We start from the raw sequence: 20,188 nt of genomic DNA, 5'->3' as shown, positions 1-20,188 counted from the left end.
CCCCGCCATGTCTTGTACCGTTCATCCCCGCCATGTCTTGTACCCTTCATCCCCGCCATGTCTTGTACCGTTCATCCCCGCCATGTCTTGTACCGTTCATCCCCGCCGTCTTGTACCCTTCATCCCCGCCATGTCTTGTACCCTTCATCCATGTCTTGTACCGTTCATCCCCGCCATGTCTTGTACCCTTCATCCCCGCCATGTCTTGTACCGTTCATCCATGTCTTGTACCCTTCATCCCCGCCATGTCTTGTACCGTTCATCCATGTCTTGTACCGTTCATCCCCGCCATGTCTTGTACCCTTCATCCCCGCCATGTCTTGTACCGTTCATCCCCGCCATGTCTTGTACCGTTCATCCCCGCCATGTCTTGTACCGTTCATCCCCGCCATGTCTTGTACCGTTCATCCCCGCCATGTCTTGTACCCTTCATCCCCGCCATGTCTTGTACCGTTCATCCCCGCCATGTCTTGTACCCTTCATCCCCGCCATGTCTTGTACCCTTCATCCCCGCCATGTCTTGTACCCTTCATCCCCGCCATGTCTTGCACCGTTCATCCATGTCTTGTACCGTTCATCCCCGCCATTCTTGTACCGTTCATCCCCGCCATTCTTGTACCGTTCATCCCCGCCATGTCTTGCACCGTTCATCCATGTCTTGCACCGTTCATCCATGTCTTGTACCGTTCATCCCCGCCATGTCTTGTACCGTTCATCCATGTCTTGTACCCTTCATCCCCGCCATGTCTTGTACCCTTCATCCCCGCCATGTCTTGTACCCTTCATCCATGTCTTGCACCGTTCATCCATGTCTTGCACCGTTCATCCATGTCTTGTACCGTTCATCCCCGCCATGTCATGTACCCTTCATCCCCGCCATGTCTTGTACCCTTCATCCCCGCCATGTCTTGCACCGTTCATCCATGTCTTGTACCGTTCATCCCCGCCATGTCTTGTACCCTTCATCCCCGCCATGTCTTGTACCCTTCATCCCCGCCATGTCTTGTACCCTTCATCCCCGCCATGTCATGTACCCTTCATCCCCGCCATGTCTTGCACCGTTCATCCATGTCTTGTACCGTTCATCCCCGCCATGTCTTGTACCGTTCATCCCCGCCATGTCTTGCATCGTTCATCCATGTCTTGTACCCATCATCCATGTCTTGTACCCTTCATCCCCGCCATGTCTTGCACCGTTCATCCATGTCTTGTACCGTTCATCCCCGCCATGTCTTGTACCGTTCATCCCCGCCATGTCTTGTACCCATCATCCATGTCTTGTACCCTTCATCCCCGCCATGTCTTGTACCCTTCATCCCCGCCATGTCTTGTACCGTTCATCCCCGCCATGTCTTGTACCGTTCATCCCCGCCGTCTTGTACCCTTCATCCCCGCCATGTCTTGTACCCTTCATCCATGTCTTGTACCGTTCATCCCCGCCATGTCTTGTACCCTTCATCCCCGCCATGTCTTGTACCGTTCATCCATGTCTTGTACCCTTCATCCCCGCCATGTCTTGTACCGTTCATCCATGTCTTGTACCGTTCATCCCCGCCATGTCTTGTACCCTTCATCCCCGCCATGTCTTGTACCCTTCATCCCCGCCATGTCTTGTACCCTTCATCCCCGCCATGTCTTGTACCGTTCATCCCCGCCATGTCTTGTACCGTTCATCCCCGCCATGTCTTGTACCCTTCATCCCCGCCATGTCTTGTACCGTTCATCCCCGCCATGTCTTGTACCCTTCATCCCCGCCATGTCTTGTACCCTTCATCCCCGCCATGTCTTGTACCCTTCATCCCCGCCATGTCTTGTATCGTTCATCCCCGCCATGTCTTGTACCGTTCATCCCCGCCATGTCTTGTACCCTTCATCCCCGCCATGTCTTGTACCGTTCATCCCCGCCATGTCTTGTACCCTTCATCCCCGCCATGTCTTGTACCGTTCATCCCCGCCATGTCTTGTACCGTTCATCCCCGCCGTCTTGTACCCTTCATCCCCGCCATGTCTTGTACCCTTCATCCATGTCTTGTACCGTTCATCCCCGCCATGTCTTGTACCCTTCATCCCCGCCATGTCTTGTACCGTTCATCCATGTCTTGTACCCTTCATCCCCGCCATGTCTTGTACCGTTCATCCATGTCTTGTACCCTTCATCCCCGCCATGTCTTGTACCCTTCATCCCCGCCATGTCTTGTACCGTTCATCCCCGCCATGTCTTGTACCGTTCATCCCCGCCATGTCTTGTACCGTTCATCCCCGCCATGTCTTGTACCGTTCATCCCCGCCATGTCTTGTACCCTTCATCCCCGCCATGTCTTGTACCGTTCATCCCCGCCATGTCTTGTACCCTTCATCCCCGCCATGTCTTGTACCCTTCATCCCCGCCATGTCTTGTACCGTTCATCCCCGCCATGTCTTGTACCGTTCATCCCCGCCATGTCTTGTACCGTTCATCCCCGCCATGTCTTGTACCCTTCATCCCCGCCATGTGCTTCCTTCATTGCCGTCCTTCGCTCAGTGTTGTCCTCTCGCTCAGTGTTGTCCTCTCGCTCAGTGTTGTCCTGTCCTTCAGTGTTGTCCTGTCCTTCAGTGTTGTCCTGCCCTTCAGTGTTGTCCTGTCCTTCAGTGTTGTCCTGCCCTTCAGTGTTGTCCTCTCCTTCAGTGTTGTCCTGTCCTTCAGTGTTGTCCTGTCCTTCAGTGTTGTCCTGTCCCCGTGTCCTCCTGTCTCTCTGCCCTGGCCGGTCTCTCTGTTGATGATCAATCATCAGCTGAATCAGGTGCACAATCAAATCAATATGAACCGAGGGAAATAGATATAGCGGCTGCATTGTACAAACACACAGACACATAAATACACGGACACACACACACACACATACACGCCTATCCATCCATCCATCCACACACACACACATACACGCGCGCGCGCGCACACTGCCAACACGCAGATGCATATATACATCCACACACGCACACACGCACACACACACACACACACACACACACACACACACACACACACACACACACACACACACACACGCACGCACACACACGCACACGCACACAGATATATACACGCACCGTGATCCTGTATTTTCATGGCTTCAATCATGCCCAGCAGAGTTTTGCCGGTCAGTTTTCTGGCCAGACGTTTACAGCCCACATTGACCATGGAGGGGATGTCCAGAAAGTTGGCAGTCTCATGGAAACAAACACAGGAATAAAACACTTCAGCTGTCGTTTTGAAGCTGGAAGAATGTGGATAAGATTCGTTGTCAACGTAATCATGAATAAGCCTTCTCATTTAACAACATCACAACCACCACCATCACTGTCATCATTTTCACAACCATCATCATTATGAAATATTATGAAAAGACGTTTCTAGAGCGTGCAACTGCTGGGCACTTACGCGCGCATCTCTGTAAATAAACACACACACACACACACACACACACACACACACACACACGCGCGCGCGCGCGCGCGCGCACGCACGCACGCACACACACACGTAAGCTCGCAACACCACCCCTACCACCACAACTGCTACTACTGCAGCTACTACTACTACTATTACTACTGCTGCTGTTGCAGCTACCATCACAGCGGAGTGATGGCCCAATGATGACGCGACCGCCTGGGAAGCGAGAGAATCTGAGCGCGCTGGTTCGATTCCGATAGGCGCTAGTATTTTCTCCCCCTCCACAAAGCCTCGAGTGGTGGTCTGGACGCTACTTATTCGGATGAGACAATAAACCTGATGTTCCGTGTCCAGCACGCAATCGGTGCACGTAAAAGAACCAACGGCAAGAAAAGGGTTGTCCCTGGCAAAATTGTGAAGGAAATTCTCCCTGGGGAGAACAGCCCGGATTTCACAGAGAGAAATCTGTTGTGATAAAAAGAGAAATACAATACAATACAATACAATACAGTACAGTACAGTACAATACAATACAATACAATACAATACAACCAACCTTCAAGAGGTAGAAAAACGTCAGATTGTCCACGCTGAAAAAAGCATCATTGAACTGCTCCGCCTTGCCGTCTTTGAATTCGGACTCGTCGAAATACACCTCCTCCCCCTCCTGCTCCCTCCCCGCCGCCTCCGCCCCCTCCTCCTCCACCTCCTCCTGCTCCTCCTCCACCTCCTCCTCCTCCACCTTCACTGCGGCGTCCCCCTGGTTTCCCCCCGCCCCAAGGTTGGCGTTGCCCTTGCCGGCCGTGATGTCCTGGTGCCGTTTTCTCCCCGAGCTGGCCACTGGGTCAACGGCTTCTCCTGGGCCGCTGTTCCAGCTTCCCCTAGAGGTGCTGGGGCCGTCGTTCTTGCCGTCTCCCATCTCTTCAGGGGAGGCGTCCTCGTCCTCCCCCGCTTCCTCACTCATGGCAACATCCTCCTACAACAGAATAGAGTATTCAATATGCCTGTATTATCAAGGCTACCCGGCACGACAAAGCCTTTAGTATCAAGGCTACCCGGTACGGCAAAGCCTTTATTATCAAGGCTACCCGGCACGACAAAGCCTTTATTATCAAGGCTACCCGGCACGACAAAGCCTTTATTATCAAGGCTACCCGGCACGACAAAGCCTTTATTATCAAGGCTACCCGGCACGACAAAGCCTTTATTATCAAGGCTACCCGGCACGACAAAGCCTTTATCATCAAGGCAACCCGGCAAGGCAAAGCCTTTAGTATCAAGGCTACCCGGCAAGACAAAGCCTTTAGTATCAAGGCTACCCGACAAGGCAAAGCCTTTAGTATCAAGGCTACCCGGCAAGGCAAAGCCTTTAGTATCAAGGCTACCCGGCAAGGCAAAGCCTTTAGTATCAAGGCTACCCGGCAAGGCAAAGCCTTTAGTATCAAGGCTACCCGGCAAGGCAAAGCCTTTAGTATCAAGGCTACCCGGCAAGACAAAGCCTTTATTATCAAGGCTACCCGGCAAGGCAAAGCCTTTAGTATCAAGGCTACCCGACAAGGCAAGGCAAGGAGTGTGCCCCTGGGGCACTGATACATCACACGGAATATTCTGGGACTGGGGGGTGGGGTGGATGTAGGTTATCCAAGGTGCAAACTTGAATCATTTGCACACACAAATACTGTAGCCTAAGATTTGTCTTTACACAAATGCATACAGATATCATGTGCAAGTGCATGTGCACGCTCACGCACACGCACAACTTCGCGTTCACTCTCCCCTCACCGCCGCCCCTAACCAGCCCCACTCAACGCACACATTCACAGCGTGTCAACGTGTGTTCATGTCAATAATTTTTATGTAACGTGTCAACGTGTGTTCATTTCAATATAGTGTGTGTCAACGTGTGTTCATTTGAGCATAGAGCGTGTCAACGTGTGTTCATTTCAATATATAGCGTGTCAACGTGTGTTCATGTCAATATATAACGTGTCAACGTGTGTTGCGTGTCAACGTGTGTTTATTTGAATATAGAGCGTGTCAACGTGTCCATTTCAATATATAGCGTGTCAACGTGTCCATTTCAATATATAGCATGTCAACGTGTGTCCATTTCAATATATAGCGTGTCAACGTGTCCATTTCAATATATAGCGTGTCAACGTGTGTCCATTTCAATATATAGCGTGTCAACGTGTGTTCATTTCAATATATAGCATGTCAACGTGTCCATTTCAATATATAGCGTGTCAACGTGTCCATTTCAATATATAGCGTGTCAACGTGTGTTCATTTCAATATATAGCGTGTCAACGTGTCCATTTCAATATATAGCGTGTCAACGTGTGTCCATTTCAATATATAGCATGTCAACGTGTGTCCATTTCAATATATAGCGTGTCAACGTGTGTTCATTTCAATGTTCGCCGCACACTACACATTACATACGAAGGGTGCTGATGACTAGATCCACAGTTTAATTACTGCTGGTTGCACAGTTGTCAGTAATACATCCTGGGTCGGTGCCAGAGACAGGCCACTGACTGTGTTGGGAAAGTAACTATTGGCGTGGCGATTGGTTTTGGTCCTGATACATCTGAACCGATGATCCGAAGAGAACAACTAAAAAACAAAAATGCTGGATGCGATTCATCCTGACTATGCTTTTCGGTACAGCTTTTTGATTTTCCCCCATTTTTTTCTTTTCAACTCAGATGCAGGCAGGTCATGGATCATCTCCCTTTCCTCTCGGAACAGTTAACTGATGGCAGGAATACATGTCATCCACAGATGGAAATCAGACCCCATAAGACGGCCGCAAAAGCCGTGTGGTTAAAGCGTTGGACTTTCAATCTGAGAGTCCCGGGTTCGAATCTCGGTAACGGCGCCTGGTGGGTAAAGGGTGGAGATTTTTCCGATCTCCCAGGTCAGCATGTGTGCAGACCTGCTAGTGCCTGAACCCCCTTCGTGTGTATACGCAAGCAGATCATATACGCACGTTAAAGATCCTGTAATCTATGTCAGCGTTCGGTGGGTTATGGAAACAACATACGCAGCGTGCACGCCACCGAAAGCGGAGTATGGCTGCCTCCATGGCGGGTAAAAACGGTCGTACACGTAAAAGCCCATTCATGTAAATACGAGTGAAGGTGGGGGCTGCAGCCCATGAAGGAAGAAGACGACGACACGATGATATCGGTGGCTTTTTTTTTCTTTTTTCTTTAAAAAAAAATTGTTTTAACGATTTTGTCCGGAGCTGTGATACCGACCTGAGAACTGTGCTCGTTGCTCGGCATAGCGGCTGATGCATGGCCTGGCTGCCACACCCACCCCTCACCACTCCCCCACCCCCACCCCTCCCCACACCCACCCCACCCCTCCCAACTCCCCCACCCCTCCCCACACCCACCCCTCCCCTCCCCACCCCACCCCACCCCACCCCACCCTACCCACACCCACTCCCCACACCCACTCCCCACCCCGCTGCCTGCTTGACGTTGTGGGAGGGAGGGGGGCTGAGGACCTGCTGCCTTACCTCCCTTGGCGCTGGGGGTTCCAGTCCCGGGTCCTGGGCAGGCCCTCCACCAGCGTCGTCATCCAACTTCCGTTTCTTCTCCGCGACCACGCCGTCGTTGTCGCCATCATCATCGTCATTGCTGTCGTCACGATCGTCGCTGCCCTCGCTGTCATCGGTGGAGTGGTCACAGCTGAAGCTGCTGTCATCGTAGTCCTCGTCGTCATCGTCCTGGATGTCGTCGCTGGTCTGCACTTGAGGCAGCGTCCTGCTGTGGTGGAACTGGCACCATCGGATGACCTGGCGCAGGATGTGTGAGTTGGCAGGGGCCACCGGTCATGATGTCCTCGTCAGTGTCCGCGCTGCTGCCTGGCCACACAGCATGTCACGTCACGACAGGTCAACACGTCACGACACGACAGGTCAACACGTCACGACAGGTCAACACGTCACGTCACGTCACGACAGGTCAACACGTCACGTCACGACAGGTCAACACGTCACGACACGACAGGTCAACACGTCACGACAGGTCAACACGTCACGTCACGACAGGTCAACACGTCACGTCACGTCACGACAGGTGAACATATCACGTCACGACAGGTCAACACGTCACGTCACGACAGGTCAACACGTCACGACAGGTCAACACGTCACGTCACGTCACGTCACGACAGGTCAACACGTCACGTCACGTCACGTCACGACAGGTCAACACGTCACGTCACGACAGGTCAACACGTCACGTCACGTCACTACAGGTCAACACGTCACGTCACAACACGTCACGTCACAACAAGTGAACACAACTTTCCATCACCGAAAGAAAGAAAACGAAAAACAGTTCATTATATCGGAGATGAAATAAATAGGTAAATCAACAGATAAACAAAGAGATAAGTAAGGAAGGAAGGAAGGAATTAAATGAAGAAATAAATAAGTGTCTATTGCTTCTTGTTGCTTTCAGTCCAGCACAGGACCAAAATTATCAGGACGCCAAGCCATACAATGCTCTACCGCGTCAACACATGACCGTCACAGATAGCGCACACGCACACACACACACACACACACACACACACACACACACACACACACACACACACACACACACACACACACACACACACACACACATTAAAAACAAAATAAACCAAAAACACAAAACAAAGTTCATGACATTATCCTAACCATCTAGCTCCTTAGGGAAGTAAGACTAGACCGTACTCAGGACGTAAGCCCTCCTGCTTAATATACCCTCCCCAGATTACAAAATACCGTTAAACAAGAGGCAAGGCCTTCAAGACTCACTTGTGATACACTTTAAAAAAAAAACACAAAAAACCCCACCCACCTGTACACAGAGTAAAACACACAAGCTTTTTGTGTATTGAGTATAATTTCAAAATGTAATGTTTAAGATGAGAAAGATCAGTTTAAAGCAAATTAAGTCCCCTAGCATTAATTACAGAGTAATTTCCCTTTTTTACTATCTACACCAAAACGTTTGCAAAATTAATAAAACTTCCATGCTTAGCAAAAGAAGTTCCTGTTTGAACAAAAAATGATAATAATGACTGCTCTTGTTGTGTCAGAATATCAGATCTAAGTGCCAAGTTTAGAGAATACAAAAAATATAAATATAACAGTAAATGCAGTTTGCATATAATTAGCTTCTTTTTTTCTTTTTTTTCTTTTTTTTTGGTGCCCATCCCATAGGTGCAATATTGTTTTAAACAAGATGACTGGAAAGAACTGAATTTTTCCTATTTTTATGCCTAATTTGGTGTCAACTGACAAAGTATTTCCAGAGAAAATGTCAATGTTAAAGTTTACCACGGACACACACACACACACACACACACACACACGCACGCACGCACGCACGCACGCACGCACGCACACACACACACACACACACACACAACCGAACACCGGGTTAAAACATAGACTCACTTTGTTTACACAAGTGAGTCAAAAAGGACATGAGAATACTTTAAAGCCAAACGAATATGAAAAGGCCCAAAGGCAAACACCACCACAAAATGGACAGATAGTGTTCTGACAAACGACGAGTTCTCTCCATCCCACGATTTCACTTTGTCTAATTGAAGTCCTGGTATACGATATTTCTGTTTGACTTATACATTGACTTAATTGAAGTCCTGGTATACGATATTTCTGTTTGACTTATACATTGACTTAATTGAAGTCCTGGTATACGATATTTCTGTTTGACTTATACATTGACTTAATTGAAGTCCTGGTATACGATATTTCTGTTTGACTTATACATTGTCTTAATTCAAGTCCTGGTTTACGATATTTCTGTTTGACTTATACATTGTCTAATTCAAGTCCTGGTATACGATATTTCTGTTTGACTTATGCCTTGTTTTAATTCAAGTCCTGGTATACAATATTTCTGTTTGACTTACGCATTGTCTTAATTCAAACCCTGGTTTACGATATTTCTGTTTGACTTATGCATTGTCTAATTCAAGTTCTGGTATACGATATTTCTATTTGACTTATACATTGTCTAATTCAAGTTCTGGTATACGATATTTCTGTTTGACTTATGCCTTGTCTTAATTCAAACCCTGGTATACGATACTTGCTTATGGAATGAGATGTTAACATGTATAAAAGTGAACACAGTTCTCAGCATCTCAGTATTTCAAAACGCATATCGTGCATATCTCATGGAAAATCTCTGAACATGCTCCACGCTATTATGATAATATAAACCACAATTTCATTGATTATTAATAATCAAAGCGTTTATGCCTCTTTATCTGTCTCTGCTTCTGTCAGGTCTGCCTGTCTCTTTTCTTCACCCAGTCTCTCTCTCTCTCTCTCTCTCTCTCTCTCTCTCTCTCCCCTTCTTTCCTTCATTCCTTCATCCTTACTTTCTATCTCCTCCATAAATGTATTATTTGTACATGTCTTTGTACCATTGATATATCCTGTTGATGTATTGAATTATGTGATGTACATGCCTACCTTGTTGTTGTTGTTGGAAGGGGGGGGGTGGATGCGGAAGCAGGGGATTTTTTTTTCTTCTCTCTTTTTTTTCTTTCTTCTTCTTTTCCTTTTTTTATGTGTGAAGAATTTGCTTGTGTGCACGCACTTATCTTACCCCCCCCCCCCCCCCCCCCCGGGCCCGATGTCAAAAATCAATTGTGCTTATTCCCTTACCCTCGTGAAATAAAATTTCGTTCGTTCGTTCTCTCTCTCGTTTTTCTTTGATTTGCATTGGGAAATGCCAAGAAACCATCTTCGATGATAAAGGAAATATCTTTTACAAAAATAGGGGGGAATTCCCACATTTTCTCACACACTGTGAGATTGTGGGTGCGCACTCCACGATTTCTCGCAATTGAGAGAAAACGTGGGAGGGGAACGACCACACTTTCTCGATATCCTACGATTTGTCCCAAAGTGAGAGACATGGCGAGACTGCGAGAAATGGTGGGCTTACAGCCCATCCCAGTGTTGACAACTGCACTTCCTAATCGCCACAGCAAAACAGACCAGATGGTACATCACAGACTGGGGAAAAGAGAAAAAATAGTGTCAAGGCTTGCTCCAAAAAAGAAAAAGACAGAAAAGGGAGACAACAGTGAAGAAAGAAAAAAAAGAGAAGAAATAAAGAGAGCAATAAAAAAAATTTTAAAAGAGGAAATTTCAAGTACAGAATTTCCTGAAGGTGGGGATACTATTTATAATGAAAGAACTGCGGTATTCCACAGGGGAAAAGTAGATGAAGAAATAAATACGTTGATGATTTTGATAGATGGATATATTGACAGACAGACAGACAGACAGCTGGATGTGACAGCCAAGGAAGTTGTCATAAGGGGAGGACAGCGGACATAATGACGACTTACTGGTTTCAAACGCTCCACAGTTGGCCAAGTCCTCGATTCCGCTGATGGTTTTCATCAATCGGGTCACTTTGAGGTTGACCTTGAACACGTGACCGTCGTTACTCCTCAGTCTGACCACCGGCTCCTTGGCCGCCTTGGGGTTTGGTCCCTTACTGCGCAATAGATAGATAGATAGAGAGAGAGAGTGCCTCAGAACTATGTGACGTGTTCTGTTAAACACTGAACTGGTCTCTCAAGGATTGCCGTGTCCCCAGTATCTGGCACCCCCCCCCCCCCCCCCACTTCACTATCTGTCCCCAGTATCTGGCAACCCCCCCCCCCCTTCACTATCTGTCCCCAGTATCTGGCACCCCCCCCTCCCCCCCCACTTCACTATCTGTCCCCAGTATCTGGCACCCCCCCCCCCTTCACTATCTGTCCCCAGTATCTGGCACCCCCCCCCCCTTCACTATCTGTCCCCAGTATCTGGCACCCCCCCCCCCTTCACTATCTGTCCCCAGTATCTGGCAACCCCCTCCCCCCCCACTTCACTATCTGTCCCCAGTATCTGGCACCCCCCCCCTTCACTATCTGTCCCCAGTATCTGGCAACCCCCCCCTTCCCCCCCACTTCACTATCTGTCCCCAGTATCTGGCAACCCCTTCCCCCCCTTCACTATCTGTCCCCAGTATCTGGCCCCCCCTCCCCCCCTTCACTATCTGTCCCCAGTATCTGGCCCCCCCTCCCCCCCTTCACTATCTGTCCCCAGTATCTGGCACCCCCCCCCCCCCCTTCACTATCTGTCCCCAGTATCTGCCCCCCCCCCCCCCTTCACTATCTGTCCCCAGTATCTGCCCCCACCCACTTCACTATCTGTCCCCGGTATCTGGCAACCTCCCCCCCCCTTCACTATCTGTCCCCAGTATCTGGCAACCCCCCCCCCCCACTTCACTATCTGTCCCCAGTATCTGGCACCCCCCCCCCTTCACTATCTGTCCCCAGTATCTGGCAACCCCCCCCCCCACCCCTTCACTATCTGTCCCCAGTATCTGGCAAACCCCCCCCCCCACTTCACTATCTGTCCCCAGTATCTGGCAACCCTCCCCACCCGCCACCCCCCACACACACTTCACTATCTGTCCCCGGTATCTGGCAAACCCCCCGCCCCATTTCACTATCTGTCCCAATTATCTGGCAAACCCCCCCCCGCCCCATTTCACTATCTGTCCCCAGTATGGCAACCCCCCCCCGCCCCATTTCACTATCTGTCCCCAGTATGGCAAACCCCCCGCCCCATTTCACTATCTGTCCCCAGTATGGCAAAAACCCCGCCCCATTTCACTATCTGTCCCCAGTATCTGGCAACCCCCCCGCCCCTTCACTATCTGTCCCCAGTATCTGGCCCCCCCTCCCCCCCTTCACTATCTGTCCCCAGTATCTGGCACCCCCCCCCCCCTTCACTATCTGTCCCCAGTATCTGCCCCCCCCCCCCTTCACTATCTGTCCCCAGTATCTGCCCCCACCCACTTCACTATCTGTCCCCGGTATCTGGCAACCTCCCCCCCCCTTCACTATCTGTCCCCAGTATCTGGCAACCCCCCCCCCCTTCACTATCTGTCCCCAGTATCTGGCAACCCCCCCCCACCCCTTCACTATCTGTCCCCAGTATCTGGCAACCCCCCCCCCCACTTCACTATCTGTCCCCAGTATCTGGCAACCCTCCCCACCCGCCACCCCCCACACACACTTCACTATCTGTCCCAATTATCTGGCAAACCCCCCCCCCCCCGCCCCATTTCACTATCTGTCCCCAGTATGGCAACCCCCCCCCCCCGCCCCATTTCACTATCTGTCCCCAGTATGGCAAACCCCCCGCCCCATTTCACTATCTGTCCCCAGTATGGCAAAAACCCCGCCCCATTTCACTATCTGTCCCCGGTATCTGGCAAACCCCCCGCCCCATTTCACTATCTGTCCCAATTATCTGGCAAACCCCCCCCCCCCCGCCCCATTTCACTATCTGTCCCCAGTATGGCAACCCCCCCCCCGCCCCATTTCACTATCTGTCCCCAGTATGGCAAACCCCCCGCCCCATTTCACTATCTGTCCCCAGTATGGCAAAAACCCCGCCCCATTTCACTATCTGTCCCCAGTATCTGGCAACCCCCCCGCCCCTTCACTATCTGTCCCCAGTATCTGGCCCCCCCTCCCCCCCTTCACTATCTGTCCCCAGTATCTGGCACCCCCCCCCCTTCACTATCTGTCCCCAGTATCTGCCCCCCCCCCCCCTTCACTATCTGTCCCCAGTATCTGCCCCCACCCACTTCACTATCTGTCCCCGGTATCTGGCAACCTCCCCCCCCCTTCACTATCTGTCCCCAGTATCTGGCAACCCCCCCCCCTTCACTATCTGTCCCCAGTATCTGGCAACCCCCCCCCCACCCCTTCACTATCTGTCCCCAGTATCTGGCAAACCCCCCCCCCACTTCACTATCTGTCCCCAGTATCTGGCAACCCTCCCCACCCGCCACCCCCCACACACACTTCACTATCTGTCCCCGGTATCTGGCAAACCCCCCGCCCCATTTCACTATCTGTCCCAATTATCTGGCAAACCCCCCCCCCGCCCCATTTCACTATCTGTCCCCAGTATGGCAACCCCCCCCCCCCCGCCCCATTTCACTATCTGTCCCCAGTATGGCAAAACCCCCGCCCCATTTCACTATCTGTCCCCAGTATGGCAAAAACCCCGCCCCATTTCACTATCTGTCCCCAGTATCTGGCAACCCCCCCGCCCCATTTCACTATCTGTCCTATTCCCAAGAAAAAGAAACCAGCTTCAGTAAATGATTACCTTTCTTTTGCCCTGTCTTCTAACATAATGTAATGCTTTGGATTATAAATAAGTAAATAAATAAAAAACATCATCAGTTATATCTGGCCAACCAACACCTTGATCCAAGTCAGTTTACTGGACTTAGATATTGATCCCAAGCTCATTCTTTGGGTATTTAGCTTTCTCTGCAAGATCTACCTCTGCTGGCACTCCCCAAGGTGTGCTGTCCGCTATCCTATTTGCACTTGCTAGGTACGTGCGTGCGTGTATGTGCGTGCGTTCATGTGTGTGTGTGTGTGTGTGTGTGTGTGTGTGTGTGTGTGTGTGTGAGAGAGAGAGAGAGAGAGAGAGAGAGAGAGAGAGAGAGAGAGAGAGAGAGAGAGAGAGAGAGAGAGAGAGAACCATGTGAAGGTGCGTGTATAACAGTTCGTAATTTGTTATATTTCCAATGTAAGCTATTTAATAATGTCAAGCTGAAAATATGACAGTATGCAGAATGAATGTGCAATATGTTAAGTGCAGTGTTAATATTAGCGTCTTTCAGAATTTTCAATTGTTGTTTACAATGTTTTAAGTCAATATGAGTGTTACTTTTATACGAATGTCTTGTATGTTTATTGTTGCTTTTCATCAAGTCATGTTCAATGTTCTTGTGTTGAGTTAAGTCATGTTCAATATTCTTGTGTTGTGTTAAGTCATGTTCAATGTTCTTGTGTTAAGTCATGTTCAATGTTCTTGTGCTAAGAGTTAAGTCATGTTCAATGTTCTTGTGTTGAGTTAAGCCATGTTCAGTGTTCTTGTGTTAAGTCATGTTCAATGTTCTTGTGTTGAGTTAAGCCATGTTCAGTGTTCTTGTGTTAAGTCATGTTCAATGTTCTTGTGTTGTGTTAAGCCATGTTCAATGTTCTTGTGTTGAGTTAAGCCATGTTCAATGTTCTTGTGTTGTGTTAAGCCATGTTCAATGTTCTTGTGTTGAGTTAAGCCATGTTCAGTGTTCTTGTGCTGAGAGTTAAGTCATGTTCAGTGTTCTTGTGCTGAGAGTTAAGCCATGTTCAATGTTCTTGTGCTGAGTTAAGCCATGTTCAATGTTCTTGTGCTGAGTTAAGCCATGTTCAGTGTTCTTGTGCTGAGAGTTAAGCCATGTTCAGTGTTCTTGTGCTGAGAGTTAAGTCATGTTCAGTGTTCTTGTGTTGAGTTAAGTCATGTTCAATGTTCTTGTGTTGAGTTAAGCCATGTTCAATGTTCTTGTGTTAAGTCATGTTCAGTGTTCTTGTGTTGAGTTAAGCCATGTTCAGTGTTCTTGTGTTGAGTTAAGCCATGTTCAGTGTTCTTGTGCTGAGAGTTAAGTCATGTTCAGTGTTCTTGTGTTGAGTTAAGCCATGTTCAGTGTTCTTGTGTTGAGTTAAGCCATGTTCAATGTTCTTGTGTTGAGTTAAGCCATGTTCAGTGTTCTTGTGTTGAGTTAAGCCATGTTCAGTGTTCTTGTGCTGAGAGTTAAGCCATGTTCAGTGTTCTTGTGCTGAGAGTTAAGCCATGTTCAGTGTTCTTGTGCTGAGAGTTAAGCCATGTTCAGTGTTCTTGTGCTGAGAGTTAAGTCATGTTCAATGTTCTTGTGTTGAGTTAAGCCATGTTCAATGTTCTTGTGTTGAGTTAAGCCATGTTCAGTGTTCTTGTGTTGAGTTAAGCCATGTTCAGTGTTCTTGTGCTGAGAGTTAAGCCATGTTCAGTGTTCTTGTGCTGAGAGTTAAGTCATGTTCAATGTTCTTGTGTTGAGTTAAGCCATGTTCAATGTTCTTGTGTTAAGTCATGTTCAATGTTCTTGTATTGTGTTAAGCCATGTTCAATGTTCTTGTGTTGAGTTAAGCCATGTTCAATGTTCTTGTGTTGAGTTAAGCCATGTTCAGTGTTCTTGTGTTGAGTTAAGTCATGTTCAGTGTTCTTGTGTTGAGTTAAGTCATGTTCAGTGTTCTTGTGTTGAGTTAAGCCATGTTCAGTGTTCTTGTGTTGAGTTAAGCCATGTTCAGTGTTCTTGTGTTGAGTTAAGCCATGTTCAGTGTTCTTGTGTTGAGTTAAGCCATGTTCAATGTTCTTGTGCTGAGAGTTAAGCCATGTTCAATGTTCTTGTGTTGAGTTAAGCCATGTTCAATGTTCTTGTGAACGGAATGAGCAGTGTTCACAACAAGGCGGGGACGTTCACTCCGTCAGTCAGAGGAGTGTATGGGAAGAAATGTGAATATTGCCATAAACTATATACATATGTAGGTAAACAAATAGATAAATCAATAGATAAATAGATTAATCAAAACGTGCACTCTAGAGGGAGGGAGTGGGGATCACAGGGGTGCAGGGCAGAAGGACATTCATTGACAAAGTGGAGGCTGTTCAAAGATCAATATTAGAACCGGTTCTCACATTTTACAGCTTAGTAGTGGATGAAAGCAAACGCGGGTAGCAACTGCTAAAACTCTTTCGTTGACTGCAAAGATTAAAATGTAAAATGTAAAAATGATTATCGAAATCCTTCAAAGACCACAATTGGTGGCTATTTGGATTCTCCCCGACGGAGAATGTATGCCCGATATGATTGCAATTTCGTTCCCTATGGATCCATGCACTAGACCTTGAGTGCTGGTCTGGACGCTAGTCACTTGGATGAGACGACTAATGGAGGATCTGCGTGTGATGGAGTCTCCCGTTGGACCGACGAATGAGTAGGCAGGCAGGCTTATCTGTCGGTGTGTGTCCTCATGTGGGAGAAGAGGCCGATTCTGGATGCGCAGCACTTCCCACAGGTGTTGCAATGGAAAGCGTCTCCAAAAGTTGAGCCCTGCTTCCTTCGCTCACGCTTCTCCATAATGGCCAGCGTTTGGATGTTGAAGGGCTAGCTCGTCGTTCCGACATTAGCCTGGTTGCCTGACCAGCACAGTGACTTTTTTTTAGTGAGGAGTTGTGCAGCCCCTTCCCCACTCTCTCGACTACCGACGCTCAGAGTCCCACAGGTGCAGATACTGCCACGTGTAGGACGGCCTCGGCAGGTGCAGGTTTTTTCTTCGGAGTTCCGTCTCCTAGGACTTCCAGCCAAGGATAATAGCTCCCCTACCCTTTGGTCATCTTACGCCTTCACAGCCCCTGGGAAAGGTTTCCTCCTCCGCCTGGATCCGCGTGTAAAACGCACTTAACGCACGTAAAAGAAATCACGGTAATGAAAAGCTTCACCCTGTCAAAATTCCATAGAAACCTGGACCCCCGACAGGAAAGCACCGACTCTTGCAGACAGAACGAAGGAAAAGGCTGGCACTGTACTGTTAGGATGCGATCTCCCTGAGGAGAGCAGCCCCAATTTCACACAGAGAAATTTGTTGTTGCGACAAAAAAGTGACACAATGCAATATGATATGATGCAAAACAATGCACTACCTGTTCACCCAGAGACCCCCCACCACTCCCTCGCTTGCCTCATCTCCCTGATTTAACCCCTATGAGAACCTCTGTCCGGCAAACATTCAGGTCAACCGAGACTCTCTCTCTCTCTCCTCTGTGTGTGTGTGTGTGTGTGTGTGTGTGTGTGTGTGTGTGTGTGTGTGTGTGTGTGTGTGTGTGTTACTTGTAAGCATGTTATGCAAATCAGACTTAGTATTCACTTGGTATGTGAATGGAACATCTCTTTACATCTTTAGAAAATAAGCTTCACTTTCATCAACCCTTGGTAGAAAGGATACACAGTGAAACCGTCTGTGCCGGCTGTCTCCTAGCACCCCTACCCACTCTGTAGAGACAGACAGACAGACAGACAAAGACAGACAGACAGACACACACAGAGGAGGAGGAGGAGGAGGCAGAGGAGAGAAAGACAGACAGACAAGACGACGACGACGAAGAAACAGGAGGAGGAGGAGGGAGAGGGAGAGAGAGGTGGGGAGAGAGAGAGAGAGAGAGAGAGGGGGGGGGGGCAGATAGGTGCCAGAATGTGCGTGCAATGAAGTTTGTAGCGATTTACATTTCGGGTTATCAAATATATGTATATGTGATCATTCTGTTTAAAATGAAAGCACATTACAGCGTGTTCTGTTCGTGTGTTCGAAATATGTGCATTGATTCTTATGTTTTGACAAAGATAATATTACCTGCAATGTGTAGAGCAGATGTGTAAAACGGTGTATGCAATACTTCAACATTCGTATCTTTGTCATATAATTTATATATCTCTTCTTATGATCATGTTTCCATATCGAGAACGTATTTTATGTTGTGATACTGCAACAGGCCTAATTTTCTTTACTTTGAGATACTTAACTTACCCCCCTGCCCTCCATATGTACTGATTTCATATTTACTTAACTTACCCCCCTGCCCTCCATATGTACTGATTTCATATTTACTTAACTTACCCCCCTCCCCTCCATATATACTGATTTCATATTTACTTAACTTACCCCTCCCCTCCATATATACTGATTTCATATTTACTTAACTTACCCCTCCCCTCCATATATACTGGATTTCAAATTTACTTAACTTACCCCCTCCCATCCATAAATACTGGATTTCAAATTTACTTAACTTACCCCTCCCATCCATAAATACTGGATTTCAAATTTACTTAACTTACCCCCCTCCCATCCATATATACTGGATTTCAAATTTACTTAACTTACCCCTCCCATCCATATATACTGGATTTCAAATTTACTTAACTTACCCCCCTCCCATCCATATATACTGGATTTCAAATTTACTTAATTTACCCCCCTCCCATCCATATATACTGGATTTCATATTTACTTAACTTACCCCCCCTCCCATCCATATATACTGGATTTCATATTTACTTAACTTACCCCCCTCCCATCCATATATACTGGATTTCAAATTTACTGAACAAGGAAAAGAGTCATGAAACAGGTGACTGTTCAATCAAAAGAAAAGGGAAATATATCATAACGATTGGAGACAATTCTTTCTGCGTTTCATCAGATGAGGGGGCACTGAAAGGAACTCAACCCGTCTCCCAGTTGGTGACGTGCAGGACGGGTCACAGTGAATATATCTCCGTGTTCCCAATGTAGGATTCATAGGGCCACGAATATCTGGTGACCAGTACGATACCACCAGTGCGATCTGTGATCATGTAAGAAACACGAGAACATTTCCAGGCAGCAGATGCCAGACAGAGCAGTACAACAGTCATTCTTTGTCAGTACAGCAAGAGACTGGAACCACCCGGAAGAAAACATCGTGAGGGCACCAACTCTCGAGAGCTTTAAAAGACTGATAACAGTGAACCTGCTAAGCTGCGCACACCCCCACCCGTCGCGATAATGCCATAATCTTGGCGATGTAATCCTACAGATACAGATATAGGATACGAGAGCATGTCTCCTCAGTTTCAGTTTCAGTTTCAGTAGCTCAAGGAGGCGTCACTGCGTTCGGACAAATCCATATACGCTACACCACATCTGCCAAGCAGATGCCTGACCAGCAGCGTAACCCAACACGCTTAGCTCCTCAGCGTACACCAAAGTCAGTGGCGGAAAGAGTTCCATAATCTCCCCTCACTCTGTGTGTAGAAACTTCTTTCGACAATATCCACATTTCTTCACCTCCGTTCCTCTTGGTGTGAATACTGCTCATCCCGTCTTGAGCAAAATTGTAGATATATTGCCCTTCTTTCGTTCAGATGAGGGGGCGGGGGAGGGGAGAGGGCTGTCAACAATAAAAGTTTCCCCACAATGCAAAACCAAAAACTCCAGTCTACGAATCTTCACCACACCCATCTTGTCTTATTATTCGACTGGGAAATCAAGAACGCGGAAGGGGAAGGGGGAGGTGAGTAGGGAGGAGGAGAGGGATGGGGGAGGCAGGAATGTGAGGGGGGCGGGGGGGCAAGAGGACAGGAGGGCGAACAAAGAAACTGGTTTGCTTTTTCCTCTTGGTGAAAAGCAGAAATGTCCAAAGAGGACGGAAGGGGGTGGAAGGAGAGGGGTAACAGAGAAAGACAGAGAAAGGTGCTGTACAGTGTTCTCTATCATCATCATCATCATCATCATCATCATCATCCTCAACAACAACAACATCCTCACTGATTACCTCATTTTGTTGTGCAGGGTGTCTCGCAAGTCAGTCAGTACAATACCAGTCTTCCTCCAACGCCAAAGCTGTTGCTGTCAGCTTGCTGTGCTGTGCTGGGCCATTCAATCCACTGGTGAGGAGAGACAGTTGTCAGCTGCACGAACAGAGGGGAGCTGAGCGGCACGAAGCGAGCTGTCCTGTGCATCACGTTTGTCATTCCTCGTCACGTACAGCACGTGCCCCGACCTGTGAGTGTGTCAAGGCTTCCCTGCTGGTCCTGTCTTGTTTCCAGCACAATGTGTTCAGTCATGAGGGTCTCTGTTTGTCTGTTTTACTGTCGGTCTGTGTGTCTGTCAATACAATAATATGCATTGCAATACAATACAAAGCAATACAATCCAATACAATACATCTCTATCAAGCAGATTGGAAACAACATTGCAGCTACTTACGCCGTGTAAAGCGGA

General features: G+C 48.1%; 1 protein-coding gene across 1 annotated transcript; it reads right to left on the bottom strand.

Moving 5' to 3' along the window:
- Positions 1-2,521: 2,521 nt before the first annotated feature.
- LOC143286619 (uncharacterized) lies at positions 2,522-19,832 on the bottom strand. Its single transcript, XM_076594261.1, has 6 exons — positions 19,740-19,832; positions 10,838-10,989; positions 6,963-7,310; positions 3,987-4,406; positions 3,088-3,205; positions 2,522-2,750 (listed from the first exon to the last, which is right to left on the bottom strand). Exons 4-6 carry the CDS (start codon positions 4,392-4,394, stop codon positions 2,698-2,700), a joined length of 579 nt encoding a protein of 192 aa, XP_076450376.1. The 5' UTR covers positions 4,395-4,406; positions 6,963-7,310; positions 10,838-10,989; positions 19,740-19,832; the 3' UTR covers positions 2,522-2,697.
- Between the last annotated feature and the right edge of the window lie 356 nt (positions 19,833-20,188).

Source organism: Babylonia areolata, chromosome 10 (assembly GCF_041734735.1).
Source record: "Babylonia areolata isolate BAREFJ2019XMU chromosome 10, ASM4173473v1, whole genome shotgun sequence".
NCBI classification, from domain to species: Eukaryota; Metazoa; Mollusca; class Gastropoda; order Neogastropoda; family Buccinidae; genus Babylonia; species Babylonia areolata.
Note: the sequence above shows the minus strand (reverse complement) of the source record. Positions and strands in the feature narration are given on the sequence as shown.

What these genes read in the sequence shown, in the direction of transcription:
- LOC143286619 (XM_076594261.1), bottom strand. Translation starts at nt 4,394, where the DNA reads ATGAGTGAGGAAGCGGGGGAGGACGAGGACGCCTCCCCTGAAGAGATG. An exon ending in CGTTTTTCTACCTCTTGAAG is followed by an intron (nt 3,206 to 3,986) that starts GTTGGTTGTATT and finishes TGTTTCCATGAG; the next exon opens with ACTGCCAACTTTCTGGACAT. An exon ending in CATGAAAATACAGGATCACG is followed by an intron (nt 2,751 to 3,087) that starts GTGCGTGTATAT and finishes GATCATCAACAG; the next exon opens with AGAGACCGGCCAGGGCAGAG.